General features: G+C 38.9%; 1 protein-coding gene across 1 annotated transcript in view; it reads left to right on the plus strand.

The window, feature by feature from the left end:
• LOC115819310 (CD276 antigen-like) overlaps nt 1-10351 on the plus strand; it is a 31874-nt gene extending 21523 nt beyond the window's left edge. The window contains exons 4-6 of the mRNA XM_030782871.1: nt 4049-4313; nt 7501-7630; nt 10175-10351. Coding sequence (XP_030638731.1) covers nt 4049-4313; nt 7501-7630; nt 10175-10351 — 572 coding nt within the window. The remainder of the gene's footprint in view (nt 1-4048; nt 4314-7500; nt 7631-10174) is intronic.
• Nucleotides 10352-20862: the final 10511 nt, after the last annotated feature.

Raw genomic sequence — 20862 nt, forward strand, 5'->3', positions numbered from 1 at the left:
CCAGTCCAGGCATATCCTTGAATTGCCTGTGCTGTGACCTCTTGATGACTCCAGGCTATTCCATTTCACCCAGCTCCTTCTTCAAGTGACTACAATGGGTGAACAGGATCCTTCGTGCTTGCCACTAAAGGTTCTGCATAAAGACATTGTAACCACGCTAGTAAGACGAGTTCAGAGAGGTTAGTTTTTTATTTTTGGTTGTCAACCATACACAGCAGAACCAGACTGACGTCCACAACACAACGCATAAGAAATAAGCTCAACTCTCGTTACAACTCCGACTCGAATTGGCACTGTGAGCCAAGACTACAAACAGCAGTACTCTCACCTTAGACATTTTCCGTCTTGCTCGACCACGGGAAGCAGCTGCAATGAGTCGTTTATGCGTTCCTTGTAAGGACGTCGTCATGAACGCAGATCCAAGCAAATTCAAAGTGGAGGACAAACTGGAGAAGCTTACACTGAGTGTTTGTCAGGCTTTTTAGCGTTGCATGACACCACCTCTAAGCACGACCTCCCTAACAAACAAACAAAAAAAAAAATCACGCATGTTGTTGAGATAGGGAATAGTTATGCGCGAGCGCCTTTATGCGATTGGTCAAATTTGGCGGGCCTTAAACGCTGGGAGTTTTAAATGGAGGACGCTGAATGAATGAAAGAAAATGAAGAAGAAAATGTTTATTTTAGCTGGTAACTCGAGGTAAGATATCAGTTGGAACTCATTTAAATTCTCATAGACATTTCATGGTTAAATTCGAATTCTTAAAAGTGAATATCGATATTCGTAAAGTAAACCGAACGTGCGCTCGTTGGCTGATGCAAGGTATATTCTTTATTTATGAATATCAGGGGTGTCTAACTCATTTTACTTCACAGGCCACATATAGAGCAATTTGATCTTAAGTGGGCCGGACCAGTAAAATAATAGCATAAAATCTATAAATAACTAGAACTCTAAATCCATGTCTTTGTTTTAGTGCAAAGAAGTACTAATATATTATTAAGACGTTCACATTTTGCTGTCCAAATCTGCGGAAAGGTCTGAAATCCTGTCTGCCACAGTATTCCTCGTCAGGCTAATGTTGGCAAAAGTTTGTCGCATCTCAGGGCACACAATTTCTGCTGCCTTCAGCATGCATGTTTTCACGAAGTCGCCCTTACAGTATGGCTTGGATGCTAATGCTATTTCGTTAGCAATAAGGTAACTGGCTTTGACCGCCGCATCACTAATCTCTCGGCTATGGTTAAAAACTGCTGTTTTCTCAGACCCGCTAACATTTCATTGATCTTTTCTCTTCTCAGTTGTCCTTGCAAGCTGTCATATTTCTCACTATGATGAGTCTCATAGTGGCGCCGAATGTTATATTCCTTGAGCACTGCAACTTGCTGCATACACATGTGGGCGCACTGTTTCAGTAACTCATAACTCATAATTTCTCACATCTGGCAAATTTCATATCGCGGGCCGGATTGGACCCTCTGGCCGGCCGGTTCTGGCCCGCGGGCCGTACATTTGATACCCCTGATGTATATCATATACGTCCGTGTAATCTATTGACACTCTGCCCTAAAAGCACACATGTGCATGCAGCACCAAGCACACAGGTTTCCCACTGACCTGTGTGAATAAATAGGAGCTGGTCCGTTGAAATATTCTACATTCTGTGTCCACTTTTCTTCTTTTTGAAAAAGACATTTTGGGGCTTTAGGTCAGACGGCGGCAAAAGAATGTGGTGTTGTATCCGCTACTCTTACTGGAACCGTGCGCCCCCTGTGGTCAAATAAATACATTGCAGTTGATGTCATAATTTCTCACATCTGGCAAATTTCATCTCGCGGGCCGGTTCTGGCCCGCGGGCCGTACATTTGACACCCCTGGTGTATATCATATACGTCCGTGTAATCTATTGACACTCTGCCCTAAAAGCACAGCAATACTTAGTCTACCACAGCTTTTACAGAAGTATTTACAGATTGTAAACCTGCAAATATTTACCTAAGGTTGCCATGCCGCCTCTTACAATATGGACTTGGTCAGTTTGAGAACAATATTGCGTTCTGTATTAAATGCTTACAGGATATAGACCTAGTACCCTCTGAATCTATACATTTGATTCTTTAAAGAAAAAACTATATGTCTGGATGTAAACAAACAAAACAAAACACAGATTAGAGTGGAAAACTAACCTAGAAAGGAAGCTGTACAACCGACAGGAAAAGTCCTGCCTCTGCAAGTTTTTTCTGTGGCTTGTGAGCTTTCGTATGCTGTAATCATCAAGATATTATATAGAGAAAATGTTCCTTACTGAGGCCTGAAAATCCTGGTAAACTAGGCAAAAAAGTGCCAAGCGAGTGACCAACTTCATGTCTATTAATCCTCTAAAGTCACATATTGAGACTGTCTTGCTCTGAAAAACAATAACGTCTGCGCAGGCAATAGCCTATGGGGATAACTCGAGGAAATTTCTCTCTCCTTTTAAAATTATCCTCCAGTGTGTGTTGCTTTGGTGCAGCCTTTGCCTGAGATACCTGAGTGAACTCACTGTACTCCGTTGAGTGCTTATTTTTAAGGTGCCGTATCAAACTGGTAGTATTGAATGCAGCTTTGTTACTACCGCCTTGCTAAATGCTTTCATTGCAGAAATTACAAGTGGCTGTTGGACTGCTTTTGTTTCCCAAAATATAAGATATTAAAATATTTCCACACTGCAGACATTTTAGCTGCGTCCTGCCACAAATTGTGCTCTCCGTTTTCGACATCTGTGACATCTGACGTAAAACAAAGGATCGGGCTTAGGTTCGTGCTCAGTAAAGCCGATACTGGTTAGTTTAAAAATGCCTTAATCGGCCCCGATACCGATCTTTGAGAGCGGGTCGGAACATCCCTAGTAATTACACATTACAAAAGTGATGTACATTAAGCTTCACACAATCTCCATACATAAAAAAGTAAATTATGTGGACTGAACTTTTTCCTTTTCTTTCTTTACACAATTACTGAACCAATATATCACATCAGACGAAATGGAATAAACCACTGGAATCTATATCAAAATGATTCATTCTTGCTTGGACATCAGTAGTTATTGTTTATTGGCTTGTCAAACTAGTAAAACTTGTGGTCTGTATTATCAAAGGTAGTTTCCACTCAGCCTAACTGCCACATGTTATTATGATAATTATATAATATGTGCTTTTGCATTTTGACTTTAAATCACTTGTTATCTTTGTGCTTAGCTCCTGTTTCATCTCTGGTTCTCTTTCAGTGTTTCACATGTCCACAGCTGCATGCTGATATACCTGTTGATATTCTTTATTGACAAAGGTAAATAACATATTATGCACACAAATCAACAAATTATGTTGAAATGTCTTATTTCTGTTCTCTATTGGAGGTCAAAATCATAATTACTCTGCCCTACCAGTGTGTTTTACATACAACGTTAAGCACTGATACATTAAACGTCCTCATGAGTCAAGCTGAGGACTGCTGTACTTTTTTTTTTTTAAACCACAGGACTAAAATATAGTTACATAAATGTCTACAAGGGACAGAACAAATAGCTATAAAATCATAATTAATATAAATTGCGATGCATAGATAGCAGTACTAATTTAAAGTTGTAAGTAACAGAAATGATAACTAAGAGCTTTATAAAAATACTCACTGATAACGGTATTGAGGCCTTACAGGTAAATAAGATATGCACACTAAACCTTTGACAAAGAGAATTCTGTCTGCATTTACACATGACACATTCACCTAAAGGGAATATGCCAGGTACCACTTGAAGACCTTTATTTTCCAAGATCCAAAGTGAAAAGGTCAGGAGTGCTGTTTCACAGTTTGTAACTGTCTGCTTGATAAAAAGCAAACTGTTCTTTAACCAAAAACCAAGTTAACAATAAACTGCACACACTGCTTGACAGAAGTATGGCAGCACTCAGCAAGACACAACAATAATATTACCATAGTCTCAGCTACAAAATTATGTCTAAATGTTCATTGAATTACAGTTGAATATCTGTTAATGTTTTTGTCTTGCAGTGGTGCTGGACACGGTGACAGGTGTGAGAGGAGGCAGTGTCATCTTGCCCTGCACATACACACATGGTGTTCTTTACAGAGATGACATGAAAGTATTCTGGCGTTCCCATGACGACAAGATTGTCTACGACATCATCTCAGGATCTCCATCACTGACTGGACAGCACCCAGAGTTCAGGGGTAGAACAGAAACCTTCCCAGACAAGTACACCAATGGCAACTTCTCTCTCTTACTGAAGAATGTCGATCTCATAGATGGAGGGATGTACTTCTGTTTTATTCCTCCTCTTAGCGCTGAATTTCAAATAGAGCTTCAAGTCACAGGTTTGTCTGAACAGTTATTCTGGGTTTAATGAGTTCAATTAGGAGAACATTAAATATATGCTTTGCAGTGATGCAGAAACAGTGTTTGGTGGAAACTGTACGTTTATGGCTGTATAATAAATTATTGCTTTTGACTGAAGTGTGAACTGTGAGTATTTTGTATTTGATGAGTGAAAGTGTGTTCAGTTTTGTTCAGACAGTGTAATCGGCTATGCTTAAAGTTGTTTGGTCTTGTTTCTCTTACAGACACTTTAGTGAATGTTCACAAGAATCATGTTCACAAGTTAAAACTTCACAGTAACCAGAAATATGTGTTTGTCTATTTTACTTCTTTTTACACAGAAAAACTTCCAAAAAAAAACAGCAGCATGAAAACTAGTCCTGTGCCAGCACTGATACTCCTCCTGATCCTTCTCTTCAGACAAACTTCACTGTTACTGTGACAAAGCCTGTTTGGAAACGATGTACAGAAGACTGATGCTGGTTTGAACAAATGACAATCTGTGGGGGTGTGTCCCACTGTCCAAAGAAGCACAAAAGCCTGAATGAGTCAAAGCACAATGAAACATTCCACTGAAATCAGTATAATATGGGTGGATTTTTGGGGGGGGGGGTTGTTTCTTTTTTTTACAGTTTCTAGAAAAATGTCACATTGAATTTCTCATTTTTTAATTGGTTTATTTGTGATTTGTATAACCACTGTTTCTGTGTTTAAATTTCTTAAGATGTTTGAAGACGTCTTAGAGACTTTCTAGTGCAGAGGTGGAAACTAGCTGTTAACATGTTGGCTTATTAGCTGACTATAACGAATGACTATGTTTAACCCTTAACAAACACTGGAAAACATATGGATGTAAATTCAAAGTCACACTGATAGTGCCAAATTGTACCCATTACAGTATCAACTCACAAGAGAGACTGAATATCAAAGGGTTTACAGACGTAAAGATGTTTACCAGTGTTCAAAATTACAATGCTGAATGCAATGACACATTGTAATTTCATCTCACCACACTGTACTTCATCCATGCAAATATAATGTGCTGCAAGGATTAATGAATTGTTTTCATTTGGAACACATACTGTATACTGAGACTGTTTTTTGTTGTCACTATGAAATTTTATGAGGTGCTCTTGGGGATAAAAATTTGTTTAAATGTATACTGTTTGAACCTGGTTAGTGGTTCTGATAAGTGTGTTAACTCCAAGAAACATCACACCACCTCTAAGGTTGTTTGCGTCACTGTACAAATACTCTGTCATTCTCTCTGTTCGGAGAGACTGTGCTCACATTTGACTAGAGTGCACTCTCCCATGATCATGCTATTGGAATAAAGATACATGATTCATCACATCTGAAGTTTGTTGTCTCTGAGACTTAGCAACTCTCTATAAGGAGACCCCAAATTTCCTTTACAGTACAAACAGCAGAAACCACATGTCTCTAGACTCAATGAAAACATATAGTTTATATTCTAATGTAGACTCCATAATTACTGATAAAGCATATCACAAATCTAAAGAGATTCTAAAAAGAGCAAATGTTTTAAAATGGCCCCGATTTTTTATTCAGCATCATACTGTATTATAGAGTGTTGTTATCAGCCAAGGAGCAGGTTGTATAAAGTACAGAGAACAACAGTGTCAGTAAGTAGGGTCATTCATTTCTTTTTGAAAACCTTTATAACCATAGAAATGTGTTATTTTCTGAGTATTTAAAAACTGTATGTTACAAAACATAATTATTACCATATGAAGACAAAAATTAAACACTTTTTGTGATTTTGTCCATCTTTATTACAGTTGGGAGACTGTATTCATTGAAATACTGTAAAGAAAAGGGTATGTATAAGGTTTTCCTACTAGTGTCAAAGTGCTAATGAGTTGAGGTTGACACCTTGACTTCTCCTAAGGTATCATCTTTATTAAGCAAATTGTCACCCTTTCGTTGTCCTTTAGAATAATTACTAGAAAAGTACAACTGACAGACAAGTGGAACTCCTATGACAAGACTAACAGTAATGATATACAAACTCCAACAGTCAAACTCATAATGACCTTGTGTCATAGTTCTGTAGTGCGTAATTCTCATTTGATATTCGTGATAAAGTGACTTTGAAGGTGGCAACTAGTATTGCTACACCTGCTGCCATTCCTTGTTAGCACTAATAAATTTAGAAATTCCAAATGCTAAATGTTTTAATGCTGAACTTCTTTGTATCCAGTGTTCCACAAGGCATACTCCCTATTTCTTGCTGTTTCACGGGCATCCTTGCTTACCTGAGGTCATGAATGCCTGTCCCATGGGAGATGCTTTTGAGGTTAGAGATCCAGAGGAGGACACCGGCACCATAGGGATAGAAATTAAGGCATTGATCGAGAGGGTCAGTGCCCTTACAAAATACAACAGACACTGGATGTCTAATATGAGAGAATTTTAGATTTAATTAACTCTGTTTTTGAGGGTTCTTAACAACATTGAAAGAGCACAAGCAAGACAGCAAAAATCTTATGTGACCTGTAAGAGAAAATCGGTGCAAGTATGCTCAGTCAACATTGGTGATGATGTCCTAAAATCCTAAAAAATGTGTCGGAAAGAAACTCTTGCTTGCATCACGAGGACCATTTACCATTGTCAACACCTCTGCAAATGATGTGGTCACTGCGGTGAAGGGCAATGAGAGACAGCACCAGCTTAATGTCTCATGGCTAAGGTTGTTCACAGATTGGAAAGTAAGGGTCTCACCTAAGCCTCTTACCTGTTCAAATGTTGTTCCTGCAACGAATGCTGCTGTGGTGTGCCAGGACCAGGAGTACTTAGATTTGAAATTCCCATTATTGGTAACAGACGCAAATATTTTGTGTTATCAGATTGTGGACTGACTAAGGCTTTATCTCTTCATGACCATTAATACTGGACATCTGAGCCAGGAACAGACCACCTGTACACTTGCTCAGGAGACAAATAGGAGGAGGACTTGGGTCCTCTTCAGGATAAACTGGCAAGTGACATATCCATCTGATCATAATCATATTAATGCTTGGCTAAAGCAAACTCTTTGTGTGTTTAAGATGAGAGGGGGTTACTCAGGTGTTTGGATAACTCATAGCATAATGTTCTCCTGCAGGACGACTGGTGTTGTCCTGAAATACGACACCAGTCGTCCTGCAGGAGACTTAATAATCAAAGATGGAGATGTCTGCCTCACCCCTGAAGAATTCTGGACTTTGGGTTTAAGCCAGAGCATGGATTCCAATGTGAGTATATTCATGCTGCAGTACCTTCACTCACTTGGATTTAAACTCAAAGGAAATCAGACTGAAGTTGGGTTGCCCATGTAACTAATTAATTGTTTCATTTGATTATTTTTAGATTGGAAATGCTTGCTTGAAGATTGTGAGGGAGGCTGCCAGAGACATGCAATTCGTTTTAGTGCCATAAACTTCCATGTTTCCATCCTCCATGTACGTGTTCTATGTAGGTTTATTTAGTAAAGTAAAGATCAATACTGCTCTGAACAGGGAAAAGATGTTCACATTGTGGACATGTTTGTCATGCCAACATGGAAAACCTCGAATGTGCACCCCTTGGTTGGCCTGCCAGTGAGGTTTTGTGCAATACTTATGCTTTTGTACATTTCTGCACAAATACATAAAATTATAAATATATGTATTTATATTTCAGTAATACCAGGAGAACATGGGCTCAAAGGACACCATTTTGTTTCCTGCATGGGGCAGACAATGGGATCAATTGGATCACTACTTTCTATGTGTTCAGTGAAAATGAATATATTCAGACAGATTGAATTTCTGCTATAACCAAGTTATATGCCTAATGTGTTGGCAGTTTGGTCATGTAGAAATGTGTCTTTTTCAAGTGTTCCTGGTAACAGAAAGGGAGATCATTTTTTGACTCTCTTCTCCCTGCTGGTTTTGGAGATGAGGCATACAGAACCATATTTAGGTCCAGAAATAAGAAAAATAGTTGGCCCTGTCCTGTGGCCTATACAAATTTTTGGAGCTGTTTACACTCTTCATGTTTAATAGTCACGTGTTTTATGAGGAGCATCGTTCTATGGCTTCAGGTTTTGATATAAGATTTGGTCTATGACTTCAGGTTTCGATATAAGATTTGGTCTATGACTTCAGGTTTCGATATAAGATTTATTCTATGACTTCAGGTTTCAATATAAGATTTGGTCTATGACTTCAGGTTTCGATATAAGATTTGGTCTATGACTTCAGGTTTCGATATAAGATTTGTTCTATGACTTCAGGTTTCAATATAAGCCTTGTTCCATGACTTCAGGTTTCGATATAAGTCTTGTTTTATGGCTACAGGTTTCGATATAAGTCTTGTTTTATGGCTAAAGGTTTCAGTAGGAGCCCAGTTAAGGTTTAGCCTAGGGATAGGGATGCACAGTCATTACAAAAATCTTAACTGCAGATTATTTCCCTGCATATTGTTATTGCAGTTATTAATTTAAATGAATAGAACTTCAGTAAAACACCTTTTTCGATCGGTGAAATGCCTTTTTGTGTTACTAGTTGCATACACTGTGTTCTGTATGCACAACCAGAATAAATTAAGCTGATTGTGATTTGAGTGCCTTCGACTTACACGCCCAATAGATATATCAGTGATTGGTTACAATGCAAATTAACTGTTTAGGGCAGCTTGTAACTAGAAAAGGTTGATTTTGACTCAAAGGGGGGAGCCAACGCAATGGAATACTGAAATCCCAACGTTTCACATTTAATATATCTTGGCAGTCATAATGGCATGGTCAATTAATGTATGATTAATTGTGCAAGCCTACCTACGGTTATGATTATTTATCCACAACAAAAATGTAACTTTGTGCTTTCATTCGATTTTCAGACAAATTGCATGTCACATTGACCCAGGACTTTGGACCAAGAAGACGGGCAGCGATGCTTTAAAAGTGCTATGTTGACTGAGTGTCATACTAACGTACATACTTACAGTTTTCATCATGATCACTTTCTCAGTCACATTTATAGACCACCACAGACCTGGACATGTAACATTTAATTGTATCTCTAACAAACTGATTCATGTATGAGATTCAGCGTTGTGTATTTCAGGGCTTTCCTTGACAAACTACTAGCAACCAATGTGGTGTCCTCATGCTCATGGTAAATGTCTGCTTTTCTGAACTTTTCATCTTCAGAATTACAGGATGTGGCAGATTTCAGAGTTACATAATGTAACAAAAAACCTTCATATTTCACAGTATGCCCTCAGTCTCTGTGCAGATGATTAACATTCACTGAGGTAAGTATTGTCTCTTATGTTAAATGAAAGTCTAATTCACTGTCCCATTTGCCTCATTATTACCACATGCATTTTAGGACGAAATGCCACTAATCCACCAGTGTTGGTTCCTCTTGTTGATGGAGAGGTTCCACATAGAGGGGTACGACAAGCCACAAATATTGTGATGTATCATTGTGTAGTCATAACAGAGTAATGTATTGTTGTTATTCTCAGCCAGCAGACACCCAGCAGCACGTATTGGTATGTTATTGGCTTATCATTGTACAGTTTTTTGTAAATGAAGGCTGACTACATGCTATAAACTAACCAAAATTGTGTGATAAAGGTAGAGGACATACTTAAGAATACACAGGTGTTTTCAGAGTGCATGTATATGTGCATGTATTTGCTGTTTGTGCGCTGTGTATGTACTTTTTTGTGGTACAGTGCCAGTGACATCTCTAGGCACCTACAATGTGTATGTATTTACTTATTTTAAAATTATTTCTTGAACACAGAGGATGCTGAGTGGTAACGAACTGTCAAAGTGGCTGGACAGATTCCTGAACAGGTCAGCTTTCCGGGTGCCTGTGTACCTGGTGTCTGAGGCACAACAAGACGCCCCTCACTTTCACTTTGAGGGTTTGCGAAAAACCACACCCACTGCATTTGTCATCGAGTGCAGTTCATCCTAGATGTGTTATTTCCTGAGGTAAGACTACTGATGTAGTCTTTTTATATAATTAATTCATAACCAGTAGGGTATCATGTTGTATTTCTTGTTTTTACACTGAGTGCTCTAGTTGATCTGTAGTGTTTTTCTGACTTGGTTAAAGGCAAGCTGTATTTACTGTCCAGTAAGCAATATTGGTTAATGTGAGAGATCTCACTGTGTGAATCTGCAGCGCACATATGACAATGTTTATGATGTGATGTGAGCTTATGCAGTAAATATATTGAAAGAGTTTTTGTCGTTCTGTTCTACTTTACTTTGGGTAAGTCCATCATCCATCAAAGAGTGGACTTTATTAATGTCTGCACTGAGTGCATGAGCATAGTGAATGTCATTATTATCCATGTTAACTGGTTATCCATGTTAATTTGTTATCTTTTTTACTGTTCTAGTTAGGTGGATGAATTTAACCGGTTGACAGGGCATCAAATGAGGAAGGAGGGGCAAATGTGTGCTGTGTTGGGATAGTGGCTAAAGCTGTTTACTCTGCACCACAAAAACCATCATTCTGAACCTCATGTCAGCAGGGAGACATACCGTGTTACATAGGAAGGGGGTTTATTTGTGGTTGTGTAAAATAGTTAGGGAGGATTACTTATGTTATTGCTCCTAATCTTAAGTATGTATGTCTCTTCATTTGTGTTATCTCTTTTCTGTACCTGTTGGTCTGTTAAAGCAATACGCATCCGGTCTCTGTTACATTCTGTGTTCATATCCATTTTGTATATTTCATATTACATATGTACTTTGTACTGTTCTATTGCAGTTAAAAAAAAGAAAGAAAGAAACTTAAGTCACTTTCAGCATATACTCATTGCAACATAAGAATGGACAGTTTTAGAAAATTACATTTACATTAACCATTTACAAAAATCATTTTGTAAAATGATTGGTTGAAAACCACCAGATCATTTGCAAGTAAACTATGCGTTCTTGTTGGGAAAGTTTTATAACATGGTAAAGTGCATAACAGCTTAATCCAGCGGTGAATGTTATGCTTAGCCTACAGAGTATCTTTGCTAAAGCACAGTACTTCAATAACATAATTAGAAGTATAAACTCCGACACTCAGTGAAAACTCCACGCGTTTTTTGTGCCGTAAAATGTTTGGGTATGACCAGTACAGATCTGTTAAACTGGAATTGGCAGAAAATGTCATGTAGTGTGCGCATGCTTCGGATACTGCCCACGCGTGTTGCAGATCTGACTTCCGCCACAGATCAAGCAGCGACAAGCGGAGCTCGAGGTGGGACTCGAAGCGGGGCATGAACCGGGGCACGAACCGGGGCACGAGGCGGGATTAGGCATACACGAAGCGGGAGGACGCATACACGAAGCGGGAAGAAACATGTACTGCAAACACGAAGTGGGAAGAAACATGTACTGCATACACGAAGTGGGAGGAAACATGTACTGCATACACGAAGCGGGAATAAGTATATACGAAGCGGGACTAAGTAGGCCACACACGAAGCGGGAACTTGTATCAGAAATGAAAGAACAATGAGAATCAAAGTGTTTATGTGGACTGGCATATCGGGGTAAGATATCAGTTGATATACGTATTCTGGTTGGGTTGTAAACCTGTTTTACCCCGGTATTTCTCCGCTATATTTAATTCTACATGTATGTAGGCCTATTGAATCTTTCTTCTGCAAAACTCGCTTATTGCATTTTACCCTCTACAGTTCTATTTCATGACTCTCCTCACATGTTCAGTAATTTTCAGAATGCATTAAGAATGGTTATTTTCATATTTCAAGCATGAATTTCGTTGCATCACAATTGTAATGTGACGTGGATTTACAGACAATTTAACTTTTGCCTTAACTTTTTAACTTTTTGTCTTACATGGTGCACAAAATGCAGCAAGTACACCTCTGACTTTGGTAGTGCAGGTTCTGTAATTAGTCTTTTATGTTTAAAATAACTGGAGCAAGGATATTGAGTAGCCCTAATACCAGAACTGTGTTCTACTATTACATCACAGGGTAACTAGGTTACTGTATCAAGTGACAGGAGATATTATTTTTCAAAAAGTTTTGTGCTGTCTCAATTTTTTAAGGCTTTTTCTATCTGCCCTCTTCTCCAGCCCCTTAACGTTCAGTATTTAAACAGACTGTTTTTAACTGCTGTACCGTCTCCTTTGATGGGGCAGAGAATTTACATTGTAATTTTAAGGAAACAGAAGCTGTGTCAGCAAACAAGAGCTTTTGAATTAAGAAAGGCATCAGGTAAACAAGGTCAAGGATCTAGTTTAAAATTATTCCTCTAACCAGGAATATTTGTTTGTTTTACTTATTTTTACACAGAAGAACCTGAACGGGTAAAAAACAGCAGCATGGAAGCCAATCCTGCTCCATCCCTGGCCCTTTTCTTTCTACAGACTTTACTGTTGATGTGAACAGTGGAATGACACGATCTTGTCCTTATGTCTGCTGCTGGAAAGACTCACACTTTCTGAATGTCCACTGAAAGTAAGGACTCTGGATGCTTGTGTGAACAATTAACTTATTGTTTGGGGTGTGTGCAAAGCTGAAACAAATGAAAGTGAGTAAAATGTCCATTGACTTCATTCTCGCATGCAACAGGCTCATTCATAGGAAAAAAAACATATAGACAAAAAACATATACAGATAGATAAAATACTCTGCACATATAGTGTTTATTAGACTTTTGTGTATTTTGCTGTTTCATTAAATTACAGGTGCCTTTTACCTGTTTATTAATTTTGAAGAATGATATTGGCAAAGAGCAGAAGTCTATATAAGATGTCATTTTTTGGGTGTTGTAGAGGTCATTGTCGACATCAACATTTCTTTAACTTGATTCAGCAGTACATTACTGAAATGATCTGTTATTAAATCTTGCATTGACATACTTCTTTAGTTTCAAGTTTAATTTGTCACATGCCAAGGTACAGTGTACAGTAGCAGTGAAATGATGGTCAGCAGCAGGGCAAACTGTGCAAAACTGGCAACAGGAAAAAAATATATAATTTAAAGAAATAACTGAAGGAAGATATACTATAAAACTCACAATGGGGGAAAAAATATAATTTAAAGAAAGAACTTAAGGAAGAAAGAAAAGCTACCTAGACAGCCAGATCAGAATTATGCCACACTGCAGGATAAATGACTGAGATACCACTTGGAATACAAGATGATTGTAGAATACAGGGTGGTGATTGTAGATACGGATAATATATTGTCCGTAGTCCATGCCATATGCATCTACTGTCAGAGAGTTGGAACTGTCGCTGTACCGTCGTTTAGCCTTTTTCACAGCCCTCCGTAGTTTACACGACGCCGCTTTGTAGTGGTCCATATTCCCATTCACAAGTCCGTTGTTAAAGGCAGCAGTGTGTGCATTCAGTGCTTCTGGATTTGTCTACCCGTGGTTTCTGGTTAGGAAAGGTCCTAACCTTCGATATAGGGACCACATCGTTCACAGCCTTGGCGATGAATCACGTCACTACTTCCGCATGCTGGTTGACGTCGTCGCAGGAGGAGTGGAACATGTTATCCTACGCGCCTTGTAGCATGTCCTCTGATTGGGCGGTCCAGTACTGACCTCAGTCGTCACCGCAGTTTTCCGCAACAGTCTTTGTTTATATTCCGGTATCATGAAAATGTCGGCATGGTCAGACATAAAAAATGTAGGATAGAATTTCGCTTTGTAACCTCCCTTGAACTGAGTGTAGCAATGGTCCAGGGTATTTTCTCCTCTGGTGGAACATGAGATATGTTGATAGAGATTCTGCAATTCGCGCTTTAAGTTAGTTACAAGCGTTAGCGTGGTCCAGCAAAATACTCGTGCGAGCGCTTTCGCGAGGCCTTTTATTTTGGAAAGATTTTCCCCAGAAGTCTGAGCGACTGAAAACTTGGTCAAATTTGAGCGCACTGAACTGTCGGGGCTCAACTTCTTTGGTTGTCGACAGAAATGTAGAGGAGTGGCGGGAACGTTTCGAAGAGATGATTGAAGAATGACGATGAAAGTGTTTATTTTAACGGGTAACACGGGGTAAGGAGTCGATTAATTCTCAAAACGTGTATCTCATTTGGATTCTCACAGATATTTCATGTATAAATTTAGAGGCGTTACTAGGCTGTCATCTTTGGGTGGGCATTTGGATTATTTGGGTAGACAACAACAGAAATGTTGCAGTTCCTAATTGTAAACCAGGGCGTTTGGGGAGGGGGAGGTGGGGGGTGGATTATGGATCTTCACTACGCTACAACAGAACAGAATGCACAGTCAGGCAGCAGTGCCTGTATGATGAACAGTTATACGATGAATTAGGATAGCTCTGTCAGGGATAGAACGAATTCTAGGCCCAGTTTGATTAGCAGATGCAACGAAACATTTTATTAATTATTATTTTTCATCTTATATACAGTCATGCGCCGCATAACGTCTGTTCGGGCAACGTCGGACCGCATGCACGTCCGTGGTCCCATAAGGTTATAATACAGTTCAGAAATCCCAGTCAGAGCACGGGGCGTAGCGGACTTAACCAGACATAGTGAACAACAGCTTCCCCACACGCAACACGTGTATCTGAAGTCTCTTATGAAGCGATTGGGCTGCCAGGCATATAATGGTACAGTGCGGCTTATGTATGTACCGCACTCTATCGTTATTTTAATGTGAACTTTCCCTACATACAAATAAAAAGTTTACCGTATAACAGTGTATGCTTCGACTCGTAGGCAGCAGCATCCATGTGTCGCGCGTCTCTAGAATGTTGTAGCGTTACGTTATCTCTCTGTTTAATTTTCTTTCGAAAATATTACCTTGAAGTGCATCATGGCTCCCAAACGCAGCAAAACCAGTGCTAGTGATAGCAGCAGCAAGAGGCAAAGGAGAAGTAATGATTTGGAAGTGAAACAAAAGGTTATTAATCAACACAAATGTGGAAAATCAGTGAATGCTGGTGCTTGCGATTTTGCTATGTACTGCAATATGGTGTTCGCACAATGTCCAAATCACGTAATGTCCTATTTCACAGAACGAATCGTGGACTTTAAGCGACTATGACTGCTCAGAAATATAGCTATAACGGTGATTTTTTTTCCAGAGTTTTCATTGGATGGGCAGATTATTCCTCTGGCTGGGCAGCGCCCGCCACAGTCCACCCCTTGACACGCCCCCGTATAAATTCGAATTCCTCAAAGTAAATATCACTTCCCACGTGCGCCAGTGCGCTCATTAGGCAATGGCGCAAAAACAGTATACTGGGTGTTAGGAGCGTTTGTTATCAATATTTTTCTCCATGTTCTTTATTTATGTACATCATACATTATTATAATCCACTGACCTTCTGCCCTAAAAGCATAGCAATACCTAGGCTACCACAATTCATAAATAAGTATTAACAGAAAATATGCAAATTTTAACCTTCGGTTGACAGGCGTCCCTTACAACATGGAATGGTTCAGTTTGAGAACAACATTGCATTCTGTATTAAATGCATTCAGCATATAGCTTACTCTGCATCCATTTTGTTCTTAAAGGAAATATGATTCAGTTTCATAAACAAATCTCAACATCAAAAACTACAGATTAGAATGGAAAACAAAGCGAGAAGGATGGGTATGCACCCATCAGAAAAAGTCTTCCCCTCTGCGAGTATGTGTGTGTCATTCTGTCTTCGTATACTGTAAACATCAAGATATTATCGAAAAAATTTCCTTTGCTGAGGCCTGAATACCCTGGTAACCTGGGCAAGGAGGTGTCAACTGAGTGACCAACTTCATGTCGATCAGTCCTCTGAAGTCACATGTTGAGACCGTCTTACTCTGAAAAACAGTCATTTCTGTATTTGCAACATGGGAATAATTTCAAATCTACACCAACGTGCCTTGTGGCATACACTGACCCAACAACATACTGCTGTCCTATGATAATCACCTACTCATAAACTTTAAAGTGTGGCTAGGAAAACAAAAACTTGTGCGCCTTCGAAATGGGGAGAATTCATAATCTACATCACATGATCTTTCAGAAAATATGTGGCCTGAATGGCATTTATAGCAACTGGGGATAGTATACACCAGAGTTTCTCAAACTACACTGTCTGGCCATAACAAAAAGTTGCACACTCTAATATTTCATTGGACCACCTTTAGTTTTGATTATGGCGTGCAACTTCACAGCATTTTTTTCCGTCCAAAGTTGCATTAATTTTTGGCCAAGATCTCGTTGACGACGGGAGAGTCAAACCACTCCGTAAAGCCTTCTCCAGCAGATCCCAAAGACTTTCAGTGGGGTTAAGGTCAGGACTCTGTGGTGGCCAATTCATGTGCGAAAATGATTCCTCATGCTCCCTGAACCACTTTTTGAGCCTGATGAATCTTGGCATTGTCATCCTGGAATATGCCCGTGCCTTCAGGAAAGAAAAATACACTGATGGGATAACCTGGTCATTCAATACATTCAGGTACTCAGCTGACTTCATTTTATTGCCACATAACGTTGCTGTGTGTGCTCCCTACTGGTGTGTATGGATGGGTTAAATGCAGAGGTCAGATTCACTGCTCACTGTTCACAGTGTGTGTGTGCAATCACAGAGATTTAATCTTACTATTTTCAAAGCGAGAAGTTCAGTCAAGGGGGGCTGGGACCTGGCAGTTTCCTGGCCCCATCCCGATGCCGACCCGCAGACCGGAGTTTGAGAAACACTGTTTTCTAGCACCTCTGAAAGTGACCGTCCACACTATCGATATTAAGAACTTGCGGTGAGGCCTGCAAAAGTACAACTGATTGATCACTGTTCATAAGTATACTATACACTGAACCTATATCATACAGTAGGCTTATGATAATCACCTCCTCACAAACTTTAAATAGTGATTTATTTCATTAATAAAATGGTTTAATCAAGTAATTAATCCAGTGCCCTTAAATTAATTTGTTTTAAAGGGGCTGTTATCCATTTACAGCTGGGATCTGTTTAGTTCTCAATTTTGGGATAGTACTGGTGGCATCAAAAATTCAGATTACATTTATGAATGAGTTCTGTGTCACAAAATATCAGCTTGTATTAGAGCTTCGCTAAATGTTTCTGCAAAGATAGCAATAATGACAACTGAAGATTATACGGAAAGTGCCATCGGACAGCTCCTTTACACCATCAGAGACAACGAAAGAAAACTATTTTCAGGACACCCATGCCCCACAAATGAATAGTGATCAATCAGTTGTACTTTTGCAGGCCTCACTGCAAGTTCTTAATAACAATAGTGTGGACGATCGCTTACAGAGGTGCTAGAAAACAGTTATGGGAACAGCTCAAGCACGTGAGTCAGATTTCACTGTTGTAAGAGCTTGTGAAGGTCATATTATGACACAGGCGGGTGAAATATGTACGTTTTAATATGAACGAAAGGGTGAAAAATACCAGTTAGGCACATATTTGTTCAGTATGTTAGTGAATTCATGTTTTATGGAAGATGTCGGGTGAATACTTTACCACATTTGTGTAATTTTTGGAGGTAAAAAAATGAAGAATCCCTGTGACAGAATGTTTTCTGAAGCTACACAGTAGACTAGGCACAGCGAATCTCTTTGAATCTGTAGATAAGGCAGATGCTTTGAAAAAATGAATTGAATTTTTGGCAATGACCGCAAAGTTTTTATTTTCTATGTACTATGACACTATTAAACGACAAGCAGAGGCATATAAATCAAGGTCACTGCAGTGGAGAATGCAGAGATAGTGAGTATGGAGCCAGCAGTAGAGGAAGAAGTGAAGCAGAAAGAGACAATGCAGCAAGTAAAGGAGATAAAAGTGGATAGGAAATTAATGGAAAAAAAGATATGGTGGAAGAGAAGGAGAAAAAAGACTGTCCAGAAGAGGAGAGGGTGCCAGTGGTCACACTGGTGAAGAATATAGAGACTGTGAAGTCAGTTTAGCACGGTAGCTGTACGTTTTGGAGTCCAGCTGGAAGAACGTCATCTTCTTTTCTTTTCATTTCTTTTTTTTTCTCCTCTTATTTAACATATACAGTTCTTCATTTAGCAGACACCTTTATCCGAGGTGACTTCCAAGTGAGGCAAAAGTACAATCCAAGCATTTAGCCATTGAATCGTTGTCTGTGGTATAGGTTTCTCAGCTAAGTTCAGTAATAGACCAAATACACGTGCAAAAAAAGTCGAAGGAAGTAAAAGAGTGAACTATGGACAGGCACAGTTAGAAACAGACCGTAATGAACAGGGGGGTGGGGCAGTGGTATATTATTTCAAATGGAAGCGAAAGTGTATCCATATCCTCGGAAAAGTGCTCATTGTGAGCACAGCAAAGTGAACAAAGCATGACGATTGTACTAATTGCCTTCGCTTGTAAAACGTAAGATGTTAATTTATACTCAAAACTTATTTTAATTAGTTTTTGATGAAAACAGATGAACTGCATCAATTCACCCCAGCCACTGCAGTCACTGTGCTTTGAACGCTTACCTTGGTGAAGCTTAAGGCTACTCTCGACACACATTTTCTTTCCTATACATCGTATTTGACTATAGGCTTAATTTATGATATTGCTTAGTGTTAATTTGCTATTCACACTAATAAACAGGCAATTGTGTTCACGAGAGGTCTCATAGATATTTCATATAACTTCCCGCTTGGTGATTGTCACTTCATAAAGCACACATATGCTGGTTAGACAGTCACTGAAAATCATACGTTTGTGTATCTTATTTATCTCATATTTATTCATATTATCTTTTGAGGTTATCACAACATTGTAAAGAGGCTATCCAACAACCTGCAAATGACCTTAAACACAATCTTATGCTATCAAAATAATTTGAGCTGGAAGATTAACAGTTAAAATGTATCATTTCAATTTACTCAATTACAAAACCAAGATATGCGATGAGACAAAGTGGGATAAAACAGTATGTCTATTGCAAATTTTACATATCTGGACATCTGTAGTTACCATTGTTTACCACCTGTAGTTACCAACTTGTGCTATGTGGATCAAAAGATCTTTCTCACTCAGTCTAATTTGCATGCATGAGATATTATGTGAACTATTTCACCCTTTAAAAAGTCTGAATCATATCTGTGTTATGTTTGCTGGGCACTGGTGTGTTCAGCTAAATGCAGCAGCTGCTTTCCATCCATTGAGCTTCGAGTTCTCACTGTGTTTCATTTTCTTTCATGTTCACAGATGCCTGTTGATATATCTGTTGTTGTTTCTTATAGACAAAGGTAAATTTCATATGAAATTCTTTATGTTGTGATGTCACATGCATAATAACTTCTAACTTACATACACAGTTTAGAAGACAACAAACATCCATATGAGTCAAGCTGAGGACTAATATTCTTCCACCTGTAAAACTGACAGCAAGAGTATGATATCTAGACACATCGATGTCTACAAATAACTGAATAGCATAAAAAACTATAAATATATGACTAAATGACATGAATACGTATGCATGTCCAACAGAAATGTATATAAATAGATATGTAAAAGTAATGACTAAGACCTCACAGACAAATCCTATACATATATGCATTACACACTGAACATTTATTCAAGAGAAATCTCTTGTCTTCTTTTACACAAAGACCCTGTGTGTAAACAATGTGTCTGACATCAATTACAGACCTGTATTTTCCACAGTGAAAAGGTTAGGATTACTCTGCCAGTTTCTTATTATCTGCTTGTTGAAAGTAAACTGTCCTCTCACAAAATAGCGTGTTTCTAAGATGACAATAAACTGCAAACACTTTTTGACAGAAGTATGATAACACATAGCAAGACATAACAATAATATTGCCATAGTCTCAGTCATGATAGTATCTCCAGATGTATGTTTAAATGCAGTTGAATATCTGTTAATGTTTTTTCTTTGCAGTGACTTTAATAGACACAGTGACAGGTGTGAGAGGAGGCAGTGTCATCTTGCCCTGTACATACAGCGATGCTGGTCTTTATGGAGGCGACATGACAGCATTCTGGCGTTCCCTTGGTGGCAAGCATATCTATGACATCATCTCAGGTTCTGCATCACTGATTGGACAGCACCCAGACTTCAGGGGTAGAACAGAAACCTTCCCTGAGGAGTACACAAATGGCAACTTCTCTCTCTTACTGAAGAATGTCAAGCTCACAGATGGAGGGACATACTTCTGTTTTATTCGTCCTGTTAGGACTAAATGCCAAATAGAGCTTCAGGTCACAGGTTTGTCTGCACAGTTACTCTAGGTTCAATGAGATAAAATAGGAGAGATTTGAGTAATGATTTGCAGTACGTACCATCAACTGCTGCAGTGATGCACAGAATTTACATCAATACATGTACGCATGGTCAAGGAAACAAAAAAAGATGGTGGAAACTGTGTGTTTATGTGTAAGAAATTATTGCTTTTGACTGAAGTATGACCCCTCTTGTCCTTGTTACAGAAACTTCAGTGAATATCTGTTAAACAGAATTATGTACTTGTCTGTTT

This window comes from Chanos chanos, chromosome 8 (genome assembly GCF_902362185.1).
Source record: "Chanos chanos chromosome 8, fChaCha1.1, whole genome shotgun sequence".
Taxonomy (NCBI): Eukaryota; Metazoa; Chordata; class Actinopteri; order Gonorynchiformes; family Chanidae; genus Chanos; species Chanos chanos.